This window comes from Pleurodeles waltl, chromosome 8, assembly GCF_031143425.1.
Source record: "Pleurodeles waltl isolate 20211129_DDA chromosome 8, aPleWal1.hap1.20221129, whole genome shotgun sequence".
NCBI classification, from domain to species: Eukaryota; Metazoa; Chordata; class Amphibia; order Caudata; family Salamandridae; genus Pleurodeles; species Pleurodeles waltl.
The window spans coordinates 811,037,645-811,060,369 of NC_090447.1; the positions used below are offsets into that span (position 1 = coordinate 811,037,645).

At 41.8% G+C, this 22,725-nt stretch overlaps 1 protein-coding gene across 2 annotated transcripts in view; it reads right to left on the reverse strand.

Moving 5' to 3' along the window:
* Positions 1–22,725, reverse strand: part of PCCA (propionyl-CoA carboxylase subunit alpha) — a 2,021,650-nt gene that overhangs the window by 889,716 nt on the left and 1,109,209 nt on the right. For both annotated transcript variants that reach the window (XM_069205070.1, XM_069205071.1), the window contains exon 17: positions 9,641–9,751. In XM_069205070.1, the coding sequence (XP_069061171.1) occupies positions 9,641–9,751 (111 nt within the window). The remainder of the gene's footprint in view (positions 1–9,640; positions 9,752–22,725) is intronic.

The window sequence follows — 22,725 nt, forward strand, 5'->3', positions numbered from 1 at the left end:
CTCTTTTAAGGAGTTCCATTCTCTGAGACTCTGTTATATCATCAATTGTGCATCCACAGTAAGCCTTGGCTAGTCCTTTGTGCTACTTAGTCCCAGTTTTCCTCTCAAGTTGCCAGCCTTACTCTCCAGGAGTAAACTAAGGACCATATGGCAGAGTTGTCAGGAGTGAAGCTGTGTGAGTCGGTGGGCCTCTTTCGAGCACACAGTAAGCTGGCTGGCGGCTGTGTCTCAAAAGTATAGGCAGGGCTTCCTTCACTTAAATTGACTGGTGAGTCAACAGCTCAGCTGAGGAAACCTCCTGAGGTCGGCTAAACGATGAAGTCCACTTTCAGTCTCGAGTCCAAGGAGTGACAGGTGGGCCGCTTATTGCGGTTTCAAGGTTCAACAGCAGCAGCACAGTCAGAGCAGGTGCACAGTCAGTCAGTGCCTTAGGCAGCAGCATAGTCACTCAGACACACAGTGCTCAAGTGCCTTGAGACAGCAGCTTCACTTACAGCAATATAGCACACTCATGCAAATGGTGGTCAAGTGCCACGGGGCTAGTGACAGACTAAGCAGGCAGATTTCGATGGGCTGATCTGCTGGAGCACACTTAAGCAGTGCCGCAGATAACTCTGCTTCAGCAAAGGCAACCTGCTCTGAGCCAGGGGCATGCCAGTCCCACTCTCTGGAGTTTGGGATACACAAATCCACAGCATCGGGGACAACTGCTCTTGCCCACATTAGAAGTCAGCTACTTTGGCCAGGTTGGCTCACTCCTTCCCTCCAGGCATTCCAGGACGGGGAGACCACTGTTCCTGCAGATGAGACTCTGTGTGATGTCCTATCACCTTTTGGAAGATGGCGGTCCGGCACACACCAGCTCTGGTTGTACAGTGGTCCTCTGGGTAGTCGGTGGAGCACCTGCTCCTTGGTCAGAGAGAACTTGTAAATATAACAGCAAGTTAACAGGCACAGCAGACAGGGCAAGTGTATGTCTGCACATTCAGAACCAGTTTGGATTGGTTCCCCTGTCATTCTCAGGCTTTGTCTACAGTCATGCTCCTCAGAGCAGAGACATTTCTATGCAGGAGCATCCACAAAAGAGGTGTGAACAGTCTGTACCTGACTATCAACAGCCAACACTAACAGTCATCAGGAAGAGCGACAAAAGGCTGGCTTCTTCTAGAGGACCCTTCACACCCTTAACAAAATAGGCACAGCCTTCACTCATGTCATTTACCAAATTATAGTGTTCAGGAAGACTAGTCAACAGCCCTCTGTAAAACAAGGATCTTATTGGATTACTAAGGTGAGACCCGTCTCCTCTTTTTCCATGTCATTGTCTAGGACCGCACCATCCAGGTCTCGGAAATTCCAACAGTACACTTTCACTATCTAGGAAAGTAACCTCACCTCCATTTTGTGCATGTGAACAGGCCGGGGGCTTCCAAAACAGGACTGTACTCACATCAAGGGACAGGCCATGTCATTTGTGAACATGCTGGAGAGGCATGAGGCGGAAGCTAAACATAAAAAAAAAACAGGATACAACAATACACAATGCAGTGTACGCCCTTGTTACAACACTGCTTTTCCCAGCTTTAATACCACAGGATATCCCAGCTTAATTCTAACCCAAGCCTGTAAATGAGGCAATCTGAACCAAGATTTGACATTCATAGCTTGAATACATTAAAGAAGCACTGTATACCAGAGTCCAGTGCTTTTCCAGCATCTAAAACATATTTTATGTTTGTCATTCAACCTTTCAACCCCCGTCATTCAATTTACAATCTTGGGATTCGTTGATGTGCTCATGCCAGGAGCTAATGCATTTTGATGCAAATAAATCAAATGTGTCAACACCACGCACATCCCACGTGTGAATTCTTATTGAAGCTGTGCACCAGATGTCATCAAGTATTGTGGCTTTTGTGACTTGTTTAATGTGCTGCATCTTCTTGATTCAAGCAGTACTAGCAACTTTGTCTATTGGTACAGCTTTTTAATATTCATGCATTTTATTGCAGCCTAATTCAAGGTAACATTAAGGGCTTGCAAAGGACTTCTCCATCTTCCTCTGATATCTGACCGATTTAGATATCCCATACAAATGGCTGGGATAGGTGGTGGGCTGTATAGAACTGTGAAATTCTCCATTAACACCCTGCTTATTTAAATTTGTGGAAAACAAATATCAAGCCATCTTCTTTCAACATGCACTAAATCATTTATAGGGCTCTATTTCCTGACTGGTCATGCTAATAACCTATCCAGGTTGTCCTTTTCTTTCTACATTTTAGAAAAGCAGCAAGATTATCCAGATAATCATTGATTCCAACCTAGCCTTTTCTCTATGCATTGCACTAATTCATACCGCCCTCTGCTCGCCTATATGGAATTCTGAAGTATTGCTCGCAGACAATCACGTCCTTCCATGGTTAAGTTTATTACTTCACATAACCACTCGGTCTTCCCTGAGAGCCAGCTATTGACTGTCTCTCCTGGAACACCGTGCGCCTTACACTCTAAAACCATTGACCACTTACATCATAATACATATCCTTTCCTTCATCAACTAAAACTATTAATACAGTGAAAATTTTTATTTGAAACATTTCAAATAAAATACACATGACCACCAACATATTACTCAATAAATTATGATAGGAAATAATTTTTATGATCTTAGATATTCTTTGAGATATGCAGGTGATCTCCAACTTCTGCACTCTTTTGTGAAGTCACATGGAACACGGCCACTCTTAGACTCAGTATTATTAAATCTGAAACTATTAACATCACAATCAGGGGTTCTATCACCCTCATCATTGGATCCTCTCCAATTTACTGCTTTACCCAAAACATTATCTTTCATAAGCATTACTCCTGAACATCCTTTCTCACTCCCTTCTCTAGTACACTCACTTCCTTTCTGATTCAAAGCTACATTTCTTAAATTCCACCTTTCCCCACCTTCAACTACAATAAAGAATTTTCCAACTCTATCCACACGTAGAAGACCTTTAAATTAAGAGACCACATTCTACTCCTCCTGACTTTATTTTGACCCAATCACCTCTCTCAATTTTCCTGCTTGATTCATGAACTTTCTTCCACATGCTTTTGTTACCTGTACTCACCCATTCCTTCAGCCATGCCAGTATTATTTTCGTACCTGTCCTCATTTCTAATAAAGGACATTTCCATGTAACACTATATATTGTTGTGCAACATGCCCACACCATCTCACATATAACTTTCCTGACATTACATGGACTAGCTAATGCCATCTGCATTGTACCTTTTACCAATCTATTAGACCTCCCAACTATTCCATTGCTTTGAGGGTTGTAAAGAGAAGTAGGTGATTGTCTTACTCCCAAATGCTTCAGAAAATTGTACCATCTCAGATGATGTCAATTGTGTGCCATTATCAGTAATAAGTACCACTGGTATACCTTCTTCAGAAAAAATGTTTTCATGTTCCGTGATGGTTGCCCTAGTGGTACGAATGTTACTATTAAACATTTGGAACTGACATCTAGAATTACTAATGCATACCTCATTTCACTAGGCAATTCAGACATACCGCCAATTAAATCTAAACAAACCGTATGCCACGGTCTTCCAGGATCCTCTTTATGCCCTTCATGAACTTTACCTCAAACATTTAATGTTTTATCACTTTCTTTACATACTAGATACTTCTCTGCCCACTCATTGACTTTTTCATCTAGCCCTGGCCACCAGAATTCTATTTTCAACCTCCTCTTTGTCAAACTTTGTCCTATGTGTCCTTCATGAGACATTTTAATCAGTTTTGACCTCAAACCCCGAGGTGGTACAAACTGGTCACCCCTCATTATAACATTTTGACTATACACAGTTAGTTCATCCAAAATCTTAAAATATGGTTGTGCAACTAAAGGTATCAAACTCTCTTGCAGCTCCTTCACATATCGTTCTCTTTAACACTGTTAATACCGCGTCAGCTTCCATTTCTCTTTCCCATTCTCGCATAGTAAATGCCCCCGAAAAACAACACATTGCATTTTGTACTAATGCCATTGCTCCATCAGTCTCATCTTCCTTTGTGTCATTAGAACTTCTTACATCTGCACTATTCACAGGCATTCTAGACAATCTGCTTGTACATTCCAGCACCCTTGAATAAATTTCACTACATACATATATTCGTGCAATCTAGCTGTTAACCGTGCCAGCCTAGCTGACCCTTTTCCTGCCCCTACAGGTAACAGCACCTTCATTAGACGTTTATGATCAGTCCTCAACGGGAATTCTGTACCCCATAGATAAACACTAAAATATTTGGATCCCCAAGCAATAGCTAATGCTTACTGTTCAATAACTGAATTATTTAATTCAGCCGGTGTCAATGAGCATGATGTCAATGCAACAGTTTTTTCAGATCTCCCAAGCATTTGTGACAACACCGCTCCTATTCCATGAGCGCTTGCATCGACTGTCAACATAGATTTAACATGAGTATCAAATGTTACAAAGATATTTGCTTCACAAATTGCATTCTCTATCCTGTCAAAACACCTTTGTTGTTCATCACCACACATGATCTTACGCCCTTTCCTTATCATCTTTCTCGAATCTTCAGGGTTTTTTTCAGAAAAATTCTCTACATACTTCGCATAGTACTTTATCAGCCCTAAGAATTATCTCAATTGATCTGTGTCTCTCGGGCAAGGGGCCAATTTGATAGAATCCACCAAACACCCCTTGGATTTAATTCCCCCTTCAGTAATGGAGTGACCCAAATAATCAATCTGCTGACAATGAAATGCACATTTCTCTTGACTCAATGTTAATCCTGTCTCTTCCAACTTTTTAAAAACTATAATTAACACAAGATTTTGTTGACCTACTCTTTGTCCAAAAACAAGAATGTTATACCGAAAGAAGATCACATTCTCCATACAACTTAGAAGCTGTGCCATAATTCTCTGAAAGACACTCGCTGCAGAAACCAGGCCAATGGCATCCACATGAACTGATATGCACCTTCAGTTGTAATGGACGCTGTGTATTGTTTAGATGTTTCATGTAGCTTCACCTGGTGGTAGGCACTTAAAGATCTAATTTTGAAAAATATTTTTCTCCCTTTATGGAAGACAGTAGTTCATTTATGTTTGGTAGTGAAAAGGTGTCAGCAACCACACTATCATTCAAAGATCTTAAATCTATACAAAAGCTTAAACATTTATCGTTCTTTTTTTGTAATTACTACTAGTGATATCCACGGAGATGTCTCTATGGATTCTATAATGCCGTCTTTTAACATATTATCCAACAACTTTTTGACTTCACTTCTCACAGCAAATGGTACACAACTCACTTTGGTTTGCTCTGGGATCATGCTCTTCTTCAAAATTATTTTATTTACATATCCTTTTAGACACCCCAGAGATTTCCTGAAGACAGCTTTCTCATTCTGTAAAACGTCAGAGACATCTCCTCCACAACCATAACTTGGTTGCAGGGTCTAGGATTGATTATTATGTTGAGATCTTACTGATGCATCCATAATAGAATAACTGGTCCTTCACTTAATACATACATTTTTCCTGTAATCTGACGTGAGTTGAACTTTATAACACCTTCCATGTAACCTACTATTTCAGTCATCTCACCCTGGACTCCTCCTGGATTTGTGTCTTTCAGTAACAATTTTACATTCATCCATTGTGACTTAAACAATTTTTGGGGAAGAATGGTATACATAGAACCAAGATCTACCATTAACCAAACTATTCTCCCACACACTTCAAATTCTGCTGTAGGCCTCAGCCTTCTCTTGCCTCAGCCTTCTCTTGCCCCTGCCTTCAATATTATCCTCCTCCACTTCTATCACTACCAATACTTTATCTGTTCCCATTTCTGTTTCAATTTCTGCTACTATATCAATTTGGGTTTTAATATTTCCTTTACTTAGTTTGATACTTTCAATACACATTTTTTCAAAATGGCCTTTCCTACCACACCTTCTACAATCTTTGTTTATAGCACAACATTTCTTGAAATCAGAGGCATGATATCTACTAACACATCTATTGCATACTTTCTGTCTATTCTTAACACTACCTTGTGTGAGTCTGCTTTTATTATTAATCTTTAAAACAACATTAATCTCCCTCTCAGGACTACAACTATCCCCTCTCAACACTAAAACTTCCCCATTAGTTCTATCTTTTCTGTTCAATTCTTTCATGCATCGTTGTGACTCTTCTATAACTTTGGCAATCTCAATGGCATCTTTTAGCGAAGGGTCTTTCGTGGCCCATAGTGTCTCTTGTATTTTTTGTTTTGTTTTTGCACTGAACAATGAATTGGTCACGATTTAGTACATCTGCCATCACCCCAAACCTACACTTGACAGATAATTCTCTTATTATTGATGCAAACTCATCAATCGATTATCTGCTTGGGGTTGTGTATAAAACTTATATCTTGCCATGACTATATTTCTCTCAATATCAAATCTGATTTGTAATCTTTTAAATGCTTCTTTTTATACACATTATCCATTGGTAGCCCATAAGCTTCCACTGCAACAGGTAAATATTTAAATATCCTTCGTTCCTCACTGCCCAAGGCATTTAATAAAAGTGCTTTTTTTTTGCCGGGTGCATAATTTTGGCCATCTAGTGCCATGATGTAATTCTCAAACATCTCAATTCAGTCCTGCCAAACCACCTGTGGTATTCCTGGTTGGGGAAGAAAGAATTGAGGTGGACTAATATTACTGGTCGTTGTCATCTTATTATTAATCATTTTTCAATGCCAACTCAGGATAGATATATCTCTGAATCTCTCTACACTGCTAAAATGTTACTGTAGGGTGATGTGTTTACCCTAATGACCTGTGGACGCATCAATAGAAGTGTTTACCTGACTGTGCCTCTTCGTAATAATGACTTGTGTAATGCTACAATTTGAAAAACTATACCAGTTTTATTGTTTATATCGTTTTGTATTAAATCCTCTCCACAGGTGTGCAAATCACTGTGACTCCAATTAGATCTGCCCTCTATGATGTGCAAATCAACAAACATCATTTTTCACTGTTTTTAAGTCGAGCGCGCAAGCGTTTTGACCTGTTGTTAGTATTGTGGGCTTTTAACCACGCCCCCCTCACATCCATCACTTTCACTCGTTAGTGGGCTTGACTTCCAAAAATTCTTTATCATCATTGGTAAATTCTTTATGTTTGTCCCTCCTTGGGGAGGTTTTGTTACCGCTTTGCAGGCTGACCCTGTTACATGGATAATTGCACAATTGCCGATGTGTTTGACTATGAGCAAACATCTTTTTCCTTTTGTTTCTCTCCTTCACGCTCATGGCGGCCATGGCGTTTTGAATCGCCTCACTTTTGTCAACTAATGTTTTACTTTTCAATTTATGTGGCAAGAAAAGTCCAGTTAGGAATTTACAACGCCAATTGCTTTAACTGGAGCACATGAGAGACAGAGTGCATTGAAAATGCTTCTTTAAAATGATACCAAACCCTTCAAATAGGTGTGCAAATCAAAGTGACTCCTGCACGATCTGCACATTATGGTGTGCAAATCACCGTTAATACAATTGTTCACTGTGTAATGAATTATCATAGCATGGAGTCTAAAAGGTGTGCGAATCACCATGATTGATGTCGCATTCATTCTCTAGCCACTCAGCCACGTAGTATTTAAAAAAAGAAAAAAACGCTTCACACTTGTCAAACTAGTGTTATGAACGATGTTGATCACATTGTAGCCGATCTCTCCCCAAACAGAGATGGCTGCACGTTGTTTTACGTCCGACGCTCACCGTGCGTGTGGTGGACTAATGGTACCTTAAGAAGCTTCAAGTGCTCAGGTGCTCCCGACAACTGTCCCCAAGAAGCACAAGCATTGACAGCGTGTGACAAAAATTTTGGCCTTGTTAGACTCGCACAGCCAATGTAAGCGGTAAATTAAAATGTACGCTGAAATGATAATTAAACATATCAGGACCTTGCACTTTTGTTAAGTTGATTGTGCCCGAGGAATTACGACTTACACCACCCCATCTTATGCATCTGGACCACCTAGAATGTGTGCATCTTTTCCCAAGATGGGTCCATCGCTTCACACTGCGTTTCTCTGATCATCGCCAAATTGTTGTAACAGTTAAAAGTACTGCTCGCAAACAATCATAACCTTTCATGGAGAAGTTTGTTCCTTCACACAACCTGGCGTCGGCCCACCCTGAGAGCCAGCTATCAACAGTGGCATAACGAAACTGTAAGGGGGCCCCCCCCCTGCACAGAACATGGAGTTCCCCCCCCACGCCCTGCTGACTCACTCAGGTGCTGTGCTGAGTGGGCCCCCTGGAGCTCGCCCCCACACCGTGGGGGATGCAGCGGCCTTTGTTACCTATAGATATCAACTGTCTCTCCTGGACACCGTGCGCCTTACACTCTAGCACCATTGACAACTTACTTCATAACAGATTTCCATAACATGTCTACATGAAGCCCTCATTGTTTTGAGTATAGATGATAATAATCTCCCTTTTACAGAGTATGAAACCCTGAAAGATTTTGGGACAGCGTTCTTATCTAGTATGTCCGTATTTAAAGTTTTGCTACCTCCATACCTCTATTGAACAACAAGTGGAAAGTAACCTGATTTTGCCCAATCCAGATACAAAGTTTCTACTTAATGAGTTGACTCCAGCCTTCTCAATATAGTGTGGACATCATACATGTCATGCATCACAACTGTGCTGCAACAGCCTTTTTTCTAGCCAATTCATAACATCCATCAAGAACGTCAGTGCTCTGATTCGCAACCCACAAGGCCATGTTCGTGGCTTGGAAAATACAGCAACATCTACATTCGGGCATGTGGGTATATTATCCATACTTCATTCAAGTGTAAGATGCCCCTTATATGTATAGCTGACTGTATATTAAGTTTTCGGAAACTATCTACGAACAACCATATGCCAATATTGTTAAGACCTGAAGTGAGGATTGTCAGTATTTCAGGCCGAATTAGGCTGGTTACCATTGTTGGAAAAAAAACAAATAAACAAATATTTTTTTTTTTTAAGTGTAACATGTCCCGGGGCAATTTCTTATCTTTCATCTGGGTCAAAAATATATGTTACATTTGAGCCCTTACCATGTTTTTGCAGTAGTTTACCACGTCCTTTGGTCAGGTAAGTTTCCTGAAGTAGGCCCAACTTTCTGATACCATAATCCTCCTCTATTTAATATTTTGGCATTACACATCATCTTAGTGTAGCGTCTCTACATTCATAACACATTTCACAGGTGTTATATAATTGCCATTCATTGGATTCTCATTGTGTTCGTTTCAATCCTAAGTTTCTTGTCCCGGCCTCCAAAACGTGGACAGATACCGACTTATGAAAATGCACGGTACTAGATTTTACAACGTTCGTGAGTAAAACCACCACATAATCGATGTCGAAAATGCTCTTGTATGTCTTTCTTAAAATCTGTTAACAGCAGATTGGGAAAAATGCTCTTCCATCTCTGTTTCAAAAACAATGTTTGGAACTGTCAATAAACTATGGCATTCAGACCCCTTACAAATCATATTTCTGAATACAAAAGCATGTGAATTGTACAAACCTTTGAAGCCATCAGGATACACATCAGGGAGGAATTTGGTGGTTATATTTCCTTCAATGAAGAGTGGGTTTGTGATGACTTCTCGAAGAAGAGGAACATTATGAGTAACACCTATAGGTTAAATCACAAAATTAAACAATTTCTATAAATGTGGTAACAAAGAACACAAGTAAAACTACAAACAATATGTTGTCATTCAGCATTACTTGTACGGCTTTACACTTTGTGAAATATCTGAACTGCTCAGAAAGTAAAAAATCTATTCCAAAAAAGCATTGTCTAATTTCCTGGATAGAAAATCTTAGGACTTTGACATGCTCATAAAGTTAAGCATCCTTCGCACGTGTAGGGCCGCATAAAATATAGGCGTGCTTACAAGAAAACTAAGTACCGAGGCAGTAGTATATCTACTGATTAAGCACCGTCTTGTGATATAAAACTGCGACTCGTTTTTTGCCTGTTACACAATCCTTCAAGTTCCACATTTTACACCTTCTGGGCCTTTGTGAATGAAGGCGACAAACACTTTCCAATCATTAGGATTTGACCTATAGTAGGCACTGGCTGTTATTATGAGCAGAATAAAGGGATGTTTGAATATCTCATCTTGAACAATTATTTTCTAATTCATACCATGCAATAATCTGGACAATCGCTGAGCCTTCCCTATCAACATATCAACAGTAAAAGTATTGTACTATATTTATGTACTATAAGAACCCATGGAAATGCTCTATTACTACTTTAATATTCTAGCTCCCGTACATCTAGGCTTCCTCTCTTTCCTCTTTACCATCTTCCATATCTCTCTGCTACTGCCTCACCATATGCTTTGTCTGTTTCCTGCAGGTTCCTTCATATCGGCCCCAGATCCCTCACCAGTCTTCGCACCTCGTTCTTGTCTCCAATCTCTTTTTAAAACATCCCTAACCTGTCCTTAACCTCAATGTTTCCTTGCCCCCATTATTTCAGCTAAAAGATTACTTCTGGAGCTGCTATGTGGCCTCAAAGTAAAATGAAGGATGTTACTATTCACACAAATTAATGAGCCTGCATCCTTACAAGCATACTATATACAGTATCATATTCATCCTCCTTCAAACATCATCCCATTAAAAGGTCAGCAATACAATATCGATCCCTTTTCCCAAAAGCTATGAGCTGTCAAACTTCACATACACAAGAACCACAGAGTGAATAAAGTGGGGACCAATCATGGAGACAAACCCACTTTCAAAACCCCACTCACAGCAGACCTGTGGACCTATGTATTCTAGAGCTCCCTTGAACTTTTGAGAACGTGCTAAATACAATGAATGCATCAATACTGCTTTAGGACATTAGGACGGAATACCCCCCCAAAGTACAGCCACCTTACTGAGGTACAAGAACCATCTGATCCTGTCCAGATAATGCACTAATGTAATCCTGTTTTCTAGGACGTGACGAGCTGGGAACAGCAGACCGGCATATTCCAATTAGTTAACAAGAAGTTTAACTAGGGAACGTATTTAGTACTTGTACAGTTTCAAGTACTGTTAATGTCCCTCAGCTTCACAAGGGTGTTCTTTGGTTACAAGAAATACTTTTTGTGGCATTAGAAATGAGGAATGGTCTAAGCCTAGTGCTTCGTTAAATTGGATGAGGATTAGTAAGGCACAATAAAGGACAACTAATACTGCTAAAGACTAACATATCCTCAACAGCAGGAGTCAGAGAATCTCCTGGGCCTTCTCCCAGCACTTAAAGGAAATCTACGCTACTAATGGGAGATAGTACTATTTCAATGTGTCAAAGGAATTTTACACACAATTGGATCTCAAGCGGCAAGTACAATGTTGATGTGCTTCCAAGCAACTTGCCAAACTGCGTTTAGGACAAAAAAAAGCCACAAACAATAAAGAAAAACAAAATAAGTTTAACAAAAAAAATACAGAGCAAAAATAATTACTCCCACAAAAAGCAAGTATATGTCTAAGAGTAGTACGGACTAATCATGACGAAAAAATGATTTATGAGCCCATCAAAAAAAGTGAACTCTTGTTGGATGGGACAGCAGATGTACCATACATAAACAAGTAAAAGGACAAAATTATGGATTAATGTATCCATCACACCACTGAAGTCTGGTTACGACGAGCAGTCCAGGTGCCATGTCAGCAGCAGGTGTCATCTACAGGGAAGTGGATAACCAATTCTCTTAGAAAAGGGGTGCTTTCACGCTGCCTTTTCCATGCACTGATGAAGCCAGTAACATAAAGCAATCAACACTGCCAACACCCTTCCCCGCCCTATAGGCCTTGCAGAGCACTTGTGTAGAAATTCCAAATGACAAGTTTCATCCAACCCCGCCTAAGAAAACAGTTAAAAAAACATACAAATGACAAAAAAGGATCATATAACCAATGGGGGGGAGAGGAGAGAATATTATCAGAATATCAGAAGCTCTGCCCATTTTTGTCAGAGGTCAGCATCAAGCTACTTCCATTTCTGCTATCCATTCACAGCTAGAATTTTGAGTGAAAAAAATATCAAGAATTAATCCCTGACTGCATGCTACTTCTTTCAGCTTAGCTGGAAAAAGTTGCATGCACTAAACATTCTGGTTTCTTTTAGACCTCTCTGAATGACTCTCATGGTCGTACTAATTTTGGATAATATGGAAAAAGCAGAATTCCAGAAGATGCACATTTGTGACTTCACAGGATTCATAGTTGTGGCATCCACAGGACTATATGTCTGTCCTTTAGGTTAAGTAGCTTTAAATTAATTGCTTGTACCAGAGATCCAGGAAGTCATCACTGGACCAGAGACTGAGGAGACCTCTCCTATACAATGCCCTTTGACAACATGTGTGGACACTGAAGATCAAAGCCACATTTAAACAAATTTATTTGGCTAATTACTTTCAAACCCTTCAAGAATACCCACTAGGCGAAGACCGCAACATTGACTCTGCGTAATCCACTTGCTCAGCTAGAAATTTAGACGTCCAGCAAGCTACAATAAGGTCTGGAGATACTTAACTATGGCCCTTCGCTTCCAAGACTATTGGCAATGTTACGGAGGTCCTAATAGAGTAGTAACACATCTCATCGTACCTCACAAATTTTTTATTCCATTGCTAGGCAAGGGGTGGGGATAGTTTCAGTATAAATTCGGTATATGAAAGTTCACAGGAGGAGCAGCGGATAATGAACATTTGGACGAACCGGTTGAAGTAAAACAAGCAGCCCCACTGAGTTTGGCATACTTGCCCTGGCAAGAGAGAAGATCTGTTTTCCATTCACCATAGTGAACAGGACGATGTAGGAGTCAGGGAATCCTGGTAACTTGGAGACTGTGCTGGGCGGACAGCAATGAACAACCTTAACAAGGAGGTATATATGTCCTTCAGCGAGCACACCCATAGAGGGGAAGCCAAGTGTAAGGTGAGAGGTTTCTGAGATGATGTGAAGCACCAGTGCATATTTGTCTGAATTCAATTGAACAGTATGGCCCTCCTAGAGAAAGAAGGCCTACATGCTAAAGGGAAAGCCTTACCGAAACCACAACATGGGGGAGGGGGTGGCTATGCAAGGTTCCTCCAAAACAACAAGGTAAAAAAGCAGCAGCAATGAGAAACTGCTGCCACTTCCTCCTTCAGATGACAGCAACAATCCCAAGTCTTTCAATGTGGCCAGGCTGTTGGCAACACTCAGGCAAAGATCATGAACAGCAAGCGGAGGCCCAGCACATCACAAAATGGTGATATCTCATACGTCTCCAGACCTTGGCCAGCACCCCTTCAGACCTCTAAGCTACAAGTCATTCAATTGATCAGGCGTGCTGCAATAGTGATGAGCGAGGCCGACTATGTATGGTAAGTCACAGTCTTTATGTAGGATAACAGGGGATTCTTTGGATGTTGTCCATGTAAGCTTAATAAATAAGCATCTCCCATCTTGCTGTTCCAGAAGTATCCCCATACATTTCATCTTTAACTATTTAAGTAACAACACCTAAATATCATTCAAATACAAATCACACGCACTTCTAGAGTTCTGAAGTAGTCAATAAAATAGTTCCTCAAATTTCCTTACTGCAGCCGCTCTACTAAAACATATGTGGCATTGCTGCTGAAATGGGAATGTCCACTGCAGTGCTCCAGTGAGCATGCAACTCCTACAAGACACAATGTTGAAGCAGGTTTTTAAATTTTACCTCAGAGAGCAAACAGATCGAGCATGATCAGTAAATATCTCCCGGTTACAAAGACTTTTAGTCTAGAATGTGGTTCTGAGGCTTAGAGGGGCACCAAGTGCACCCCTATTAGAGAGAATGACTACTACTCTCTTACCAGTTGAGCGAGACTAGCAGGGGTTGCAGTATTGAAGGAGGGTCTTTTTACCTGCCACTTTCGGTGGAGAGATGCCTAGAGGCCTCTTCTGTTAAACATTCTGCTGGTCTCATTTAACTGGGTCACTCCATCGGTGTGAGACATGGTTGGAGGGTACATGTACCTTTTGGATGCACAGGCAGGATGGGTGTGTGAGTTCTTGACTGACAGGGTCACAGTGTGGATTCCTTTGTGTGACTGACAGCTCAGGATTTGCAGTCTGAAGTTTGCCAGGGTACTATGCTCTCACTTCCTGCTGCATCTCCTTAACAGTGGATGTGGTTGACCTATCTGAACGTAATATGCAAGTGTACAGAAAGTACAGGAAATGAGCCTTGGGAAAGTTCCTTTGGAAAGTCCCCCTTGCACACACTGTCTGTGCACTGATCATAACGGGGGACGTGCAGGAGCTGAACGGAGGAGTCCCCTAAAAACTGAACATTGCAAGACTTGCCGGCGTACGCCTATGAATAAATACTTGACCTTTCCCCTGCTCAGTGTGCCATGAATTCTCAGTAAGCAAAGAGAAATCGCATAATAGTGTACTAGCTGAAGTTTTTTGACACCCACATCTCGTTTTTTGATGGATAGTTCTCCTGCCTGTTTTGGGAACAGAACCCGAATTCTGCATCCTGGTAGGCATGCTTTCTGGAACTGCTTTGATAGACTAAGCCTCACTTGCTGTGGAAATTGAACAGGACAGTGCCCCTGTAGAAGGAAGCCGCCTAGAAGAGGAAACCACAGCCTTACTGCTAGGAGTGAATTCTGAGAAGGAATGACTATAAAGGAACATCACCTATAGAGAGTGATCAGTGGTCCGAGTGATTGAACTGAGTCCACAGATGTCTCTCGAGGCTACTTCGTGCTCAATTTTGGTCTGAAGCAGTTCTGATGTTATTGGATGAGGTGTTGCTGAGCAGAACCCCACACAAAGTGTGTGAAAATCTGTACAACGCTGTAGATATCTTAAGCTTTGCAGCATCCATGTGTATGACTCATTTGTGTTCCTCACATATCCTGCCAATCCATCTGACACAGGAAAAAAGTTAACCAAAAGAGGCCGTTTCACGTTTATGTAAATCTCAAAGTCAGAATGCTGAAAATTTGTAACCACATTCAGTGGTTTTAAAGTTATCCCGCTGTATAAGTTACAACGCCGTGGCTGTCCTTTCAACTATATTAGCATCTACCACAAGAGCATGGGCTATCAGTGACCCAAACTTCACTTCTCATGCTTAGGTTTTTTTCAGTGATGGTGAAATATCCCTATTATAATGACACCGAAGCTACTTCCAAATAAATCATGTGCCCACCTTGTCTGGCAAGAGAAATATTGAAGTGCACGTTATTGACATTTTTGGTCCAGTAAATAGGAATTACCTAATGGAATCCCTATAACCCCTCTGCTGCTTAAAAGCTGCACGTCTGCAGGATAAGAAATGATGGCTAAAAGATGTAAATGTGTCAAACGTAGACAGACGGGGCTTGTAAAGCTCTATACGTTTTGGTAAAAATGTCTGTAGTTCCTATAAGGACACTGAACAACCACCTCTGTGCTATGGTGCTGTTTGTAGATAATTTACCAAACAAGAGCTTGTTTGTTGTGGTCCAAAAGAGCCGAGGGTGCAAATCTAACCTCAAAAGAAGATTCCGCGTGTCCCAGAGCTAGATTTACCAGCATATTAAGCATTTTAAATATCTGAAAAATATTATTGATATCTTTGTGAACGCAACTCCAACTACACTCACTTTCCTCACAACCATTTCTCCATTCCTATTTTTTCCTTACTGTTTATATATAATATTCTGTTCGAAAAATCCATGATCTAGTTGAATGCAATAAACTTGACTTGGTGTTAAAAGATTAGTCTCTATTCATATATATTTTTAAAGATTTTATTGCAGTTTTCTTTCCAAACAAGAAAAACCCAAATTAACATACAGTTCCTGGGAAGCGTCATTCCAGTGGCTCACGTGTGTTCATAATCCTCCTCCCCTTCTATGTGTCTCTCAGTAGAAGAGCACACCCCAGAAGCATAACATTCAAGCATAATGGGTAGAGTAGGAAAAGAAAAGTGAGGAGTGCAGAATCTCATCCATTCCCATGGAATCATTTCAACCCTGATCCACCACCCTTCGCTCTCCCTCCAGTAGTTGAGACCTTGAGCCGAATGTCTATAAGTGAATCTAGCTGTTTGTGCATTGTCCCAGATCGGAGGAAAGTACTCCTATACACAAGCATCTAGCGTTGCTGCTCATATCGGTCATGCCATCCATTTTCTAAGTGTGTGTGCCTAAGGCAGAACCCCTTCCATCTGAGCAGTAGGTCTAGGTGATCCCGCAGGTGTAGGGCTGGCAAAATCGAGGACTGGGTACTTTAAGCTATCCAAGATTGCTATCTAATCCCGGGCCGTCTCTAATGTCTCTCTACCCCTCTTCGCCTCCCTCAGGAATATCACTCCTTCATACTCTGCCCATCTGTAACTCCCTGTGCCAGGATACCACCTTTGGACTTGCCGGTGTCTTCCAGCATCTCGTCATTTCTTGGTTAGCTAGTAATAGGGCTAATCTGAGGACCCACCCGAGAGGGAGACCCTAAATAGCCCAGAAAGGGGAATTGGTCACCTAGCAGGGTGACCATCTATCAGGACAGGGCTGTGATGTCACCTGCCTGACCTGGCCACTGAGAGGTTCCCAGGGGCCTCTACCCACCTTTGATTCATGATGGCAGAACCAAGGGGCCACCTGGAGGAGCTCTGAGCAATCCCCTTTCCATTGTTTAGTTTCGTGCCAGAGCAGGAACGAGAGGGTCCCTGGGCTGGTGGAAACCGGTTTATGTAAGGTGGGCACCAAATGTGCCCTTCAAAGCATACCGGTGGCTTAGGGAGACTACCCCTCCCAAGCCATGTTACACCTATTTCCAAGGGAGAGGATGCTATCTCCCTCTCCCACAGGAAATCCTTTGTCTGCCTTCCCCTGTCTGAGCTGATCAAGCGGCAGAAGGACAGAAACCAGTCTGAAGGGTGGCAGCAGTGCAGGCTGCCCAGAAAACCCCAGGAGACTAGTAGAAGCAATGCTGGGGGTCCTCTAAGGAGCCCCCAGAGTGCATGGAATCATACAACCACTACTGGCAACAGTATTGGGGTATGATTCCGACATGTTTGATACCAAACATGCCCAGGTTCGGAGATATTATGTAGCTGGACACAGGTAGTGACTTATGTCCAGTACATGTGTAAAATGGCTTTCCCGCACTTACAAAGTCCAGAGAAATGGAGCTGGAGTTCGTAGGGGCACCTCTTCTCATGCAAGGGTGCCCTCACACACACAGGTACCTGCACCCTGCCCTCTGAGTTAGGAGGGCTTGCCATAGGGTGACTTACAGTGGCATGGTGCAGTGACCTGTAGTGAAAGGATGCATGCACCTTTTCACACAGGCTGCCATCGCAGGCCTGCAGACTCATTTTTCATGGGTGGCACAAAAATAAATGCTGCAGCCCATGGGGAACCCCTGGTGCCCCAATGCCCTGGGTACCCAAGTACCATATACTAGGGATTTATATGGGGGCACCAGTATGCTTATAGTGGGGTGTGCTAAGTCCTAGAAAAACGAATTTAGAGGGAGAGAGAACAGTCACTGGGGTCCTAGTTAGCAGGATCCCAGTGACCACAGTCAAAACACACTGACCACAGGCAAAAAGTGGGAGTAACCATGCCAAAAGAGGCTACTTTTCTATAATAATGCAATTTAATTACTGGTGACATCAACTTTGTTCAGTAGGCGCCACCTAAGTTCAGAACATGAGTCTAATAACTTCTGAAATTACTCAACCGCAGACTAAGCACTCCCAAAACAAATTAAAGTATTTTCTCTCAGATATTGAAAATGTGTATTCTCTGGTTTGAACAGACCCCAGTGGAAATAGACGGTTTGCTTTATGAGAAAGCAAACTCACTTAACTTAAAGAGGATACAATAACAAAGATATTTATAATTCCTTCATCTCCATTCAACTCCACTAAATATGCAGATTTTTATCGTTCTGAATGATAGTCTAGCTGTACCCTGTGGGATGAAGAATGCTCAACTGAAAGAAAGGTCTGATTTGACCATATCACTAACACCATGAAGCAGTAAGGAAATTACATTTAAAGCATCTACTGTGCGTTGAAATTCAAGTTCATAAATTGACTGGGTCTTTGACCACAGGATTGTTTTGGGCATTTTCTTTATGGGAAGACTAAATATGAGAAAGCAATTCTCAGAGATAGCTCATCCTAAATCCTAAAAATAAAACTTAAGAGAAAAAGAAAATAAAAAGAACAAAAACAGTAGAGGAAAATAAAGAATTTAATCATGAGTGTTCAAAAGGTTCTGCTAGATGCTGACGCAGGAATAATACATGGTATATGTAGAAAAGCTTCCTACATAACCAGGATCATGTTGCCCTAACATTCAGTTTTTTCTCAGTGTTAAAAACGAATTAAATCAAAAGACCGCCAATCTGTGTGAAAAGCAATATTTTGTTGAAACTTGTCTTGAAACCCTGTCACAAACCAATTACTCAACAATATAGGACATGGGTATGAAAGCAACTATCTACGTAGGTTTGTTCCCTCAGTTGTCACACACCTCATATCAGATATAGCATTTGACAGAGGTTTATAAAGACAAACGAGGGGCCTTTAGAAATTTGATTTCAGAAAAGCCATAAAATAGGCTGAACTGATACATCTAACAAACAGTTGTCTTTGAATGCAATCATTTTCACTGAGGGATGAAGATCTTCCGAAAACAAACTGTTGGTAGGGACTGCTAGGTCAGGCAGTTATAAAACTCAAATGGGGTGCTCCGGACCGCAAGGATTGACATCATTGGTCCCTTTCTCAACAGGGGAAGGGGAAGTCAAAAAATAATTATGTCCAAAGGAAGGTACAGACGACTTGGGGAAATTTCAAAACACCTGCACTGTCAGGGGCGAACCTGGTTTCCCTGAGGGGCTATTCCACCAACATTAAGAATTCTGCAAGACATGCATGATTCATGGGATTGGGAGTGGGTTAGGGCTAAGGGTGAGGACGGTACGCTGCTAGGATTACTTCTAAACAGGTTACATAGAAGCAAAGCAACATCACATCTTACAGCTCACTGACAGACCAAAAATCAAATAAACTGGGTAAAAACGTATGAACAGCGCTTTGGATGAGAGGCTCTAAGTTGAGGACTGGGGACAAATGTTCTCCAACACAAAATGTGTCACCCCAATTATTAGGTACAGATACAGACACTACAGCTGTACAGAGAGAATGCATACAAACCAGAGATAATGCAATAGATTAGGAGCCCCACAAGGGAAGCTTGCACCTAGTTGCCTGCAACGCATAGCTGGATGCCCGTTTACAGTATTGGACTGCAGCCTAATGATCAAGGTAAAACCTAAGGTTACGCGTAAGTTAATGGAGCAAAGGGATCCTCAGTAATTTTCCTGTGAGTCTATTTACTTTAATTGCTCTCAAAGAAAAAAGTGGGAAAAGCAGATTCTCAGCTTGACGAACTGTTACCAGCTAACAGAAAGATCTCAATGAGTTGAAAATAACTCGTAGGAAATTCTTACATTGGTTGGCTGACATTCACCAAATGTTCCGTTATGAGAGACCAGAGTTCTCCTTCAATGTTGCTCAGGAAATTGTTAACATGAAGCTTCAGCTAGCTATGTAGGGTTGAATTCTTACACAGGCTTACCAAGCATCAGAAGTACCAAAGAAAGGGAGGTGGGGCTCTCACTGCTACAGAATTAATTGCCAAAGAAATTAGAGTTGTACACACATTATGAAGCTTTTCCCCAGGACTCAAACCAAAGTCTCGCTCGTGACCCAACCAGATACCAAAGTTTTGGCAGCTAGCTAGGGTGACACCAACATAGCAGTCTAATGAATCTCAATATTTAACAGATACGACACATCATCTAAGTTTGGCAGTGCTTAGTGACACAAGGGTTTTCAGTAACTTATACATGTAAATCATTAAATGCAATTTCATGGTTTGTCTAAACTGCCACTGCGCCAGCCCAAGACGTTGGATGAGCTTAACCTAAACATGTTAAGAGGATGCCTGAGAGCCAAAGCCAGTTCAGAAGAAGAAATATCTTGATAAACTGTCTTTGCAATTTTTACGGAGAGGTATAGAGGACGAACCTGAAGCACACCATGGTTGTATCTGCAACTCTCAGCAAAAGACCTATTCAATGCCTCCATTTTCTTTTTCTTCTCTGATGTCCGGTACTGCTTCTCATATTTCCTGTGTTTTGACTGGCTGCCCAAACCGTTTGGCCCGGTTGCATTCAGAAAAGGTAATTTTTCAGAATTTTGTTTGGGAAATTCACCAGGTTGACTCCCGGTATGTGCCCTCTTCACTCTTAAGGTGATTGCGGTTGAAGATTGGTTCCAGCCACAGGATTTGATTATATATTTGCATTCATGGTTACTTAGTTAGGTTACCTCACTGTTCTCCCCAAGGGGCTGCTCTTAATCCTGTGCATCATATAAGCGAATACTGCTCATTAATGTGGAGACAAAGATTGTAGCTAAGGCCTCAGCCAACAGGCTGAGGGGGAAAATCCATACACTACTTCATCATGAAAATGGCTTCTTGCCAGGGAAGAGGTACACGGCACTGTCTTAGACAATTACACGTCATTCTGTTGAACTCTAGAAACATACAGGGGAGGCATCACTATTGTTGGTTGACTTCTGGAGGATATAGCTCCTCATGTCTTCTCTCTGGACCCTAAGGTTACATTGTTGAATATAATGGACCAGTGGGATGGTGGGCAGAGTTGACCAATACTGGCAGGACTGAGACTACTGATCGCCAAATACAACATAGCGAGAAAATGGAGAAATGACGACCCTATCCACTCCTGAGGAGTAGCGAAGGAGAATGGGCCAGTGCACTGGTGGAGGAGAGCCATGTGCAAGGTTCATAGTTGCCCCTCCAAATATTTTTAAATATGGTCAAGATACAGGCAGCTGGGGAGAGGTGTTGGATTTTAATGCGGGGATTTACTGAATTGTTGAATTAGTTTCTGAACAACTGGAAGGTGGGTTCTGAGCTCATGTCATTTAGCAGAATTTGGGGCGCTGTTGTGTCAAGCCTAATCAATACCATGCAGTATAGTTACTTGAACCCAAGAACCTATGTTTGTTTGAATGTTTTGAAAATACAAATAAACTGTTATGTAAAAAAAATAAAAACACTGAAGGTATGTATTTCATGGGGAACACTATGCATTCCGAGAAAGGCAACATATTAGACATCTTTCCTCATTTTCAAGACTCAGGCTTACAGGTTCCAGCAATGCCTTTCTTTCATTAGAGTAACTTAAAAACTATTGCAGCTGGGTCACCCTCTCATGGGAGGCCCGGGAAGGCCTGTCTGGGATGGGAAGGCCATTACTGGGAATACTCCAGATTTTGTAATCATGTAAGATGCTATCTGTCAAGGTTTGTGGTGATCATTGTGATGCAGGGGGTTACATGCTGCTAGTGGTTCCAGGATCAGACAGACATGCACATCAACTAGCAAGAACAGCTAGACAGCTAGACAGCTTTGTGTTCTTAAGAGCTTGACTGGAGATCTAGTAATTCTAGATGATGTGTTTTTCTGGGCAATGCGTCACAGAATCCACTACATCAACTGCTGGGGTCGGGGTCTTTGTACAAGGAACATGACTGCCACACCGAGGAAGCTGACAACGCTGCCAAGACAGGAACTTTTCCATTCTTGCCAAACACACCCTGAGCTTTCCCATCACTAAGGCTAACTGGTATTACCAGCAAAGTTTGGTCAGATTCCACACATGGCATGCTGGACAGTGTAGTGTTGCAGGCAGCTCCAAGAAGGTTGAGATGGTTTGCTCCTAAACGCAGTGCACATTTACATCGATTTTTGCAGCTTGTTCTGATTCGCCCAACACTGCAAGCTCAGGCTTGGTTTCTCTGGGCCTTTGAAAGGACCTGCAACTTCCCTATTTTGCTTCTATTGATTCTGAGGCTTGTGCAGGGGCTTGGAAATGAGACGCAAGCTTGTCAAATTAAGAACATTGAACCATACCTTCCAAGAGGGTCTTTGAACTTCATCACCAAACATTGTTAGAGGATACCTGGAATAATGGCGAGTGTGGCTTCAATGGGGTGCAGAGGGACAACTGGATCCTGTTACATGCCCCTTTTGCTAGAGGTCATAAGCTTCCCGTCCACCTTGTTTGTTGAAGGTGTAAAGTACAAAAGCTCTATATCTACAGGGAAACCACTCACCAGCTTGTGGCCAACTGCTGGATGTTCATGGATGGCAAGACTCGCACCTAGTTCCCAAGTTCCAAAGTCGGCAGCTCTAACAGTTACGCCACATCCTCTCCCTTATTATGGCAATTAGACTTTGAATGTAAAACATAACATATTAACATGGAATCAAATCATCTCATTTTTTTCCCCAAAATCTGCTCAAGATCCCCGGTGAGGAGATGGCTGATAGGATCTTGGTTTCTCAACTGACTGTCCCAAAGACCTGAATTAAAGCGGCTTGGAGGAACTAAATTACTCCCAGCCCATGTGTAGCAGTAAATCGAAGAACTCCTCTGCAACGCTTGCCAAGGAAAACAATACAATGTATCCTGCATATGTTAATTGGCATTAAAGTGACTGAAAAG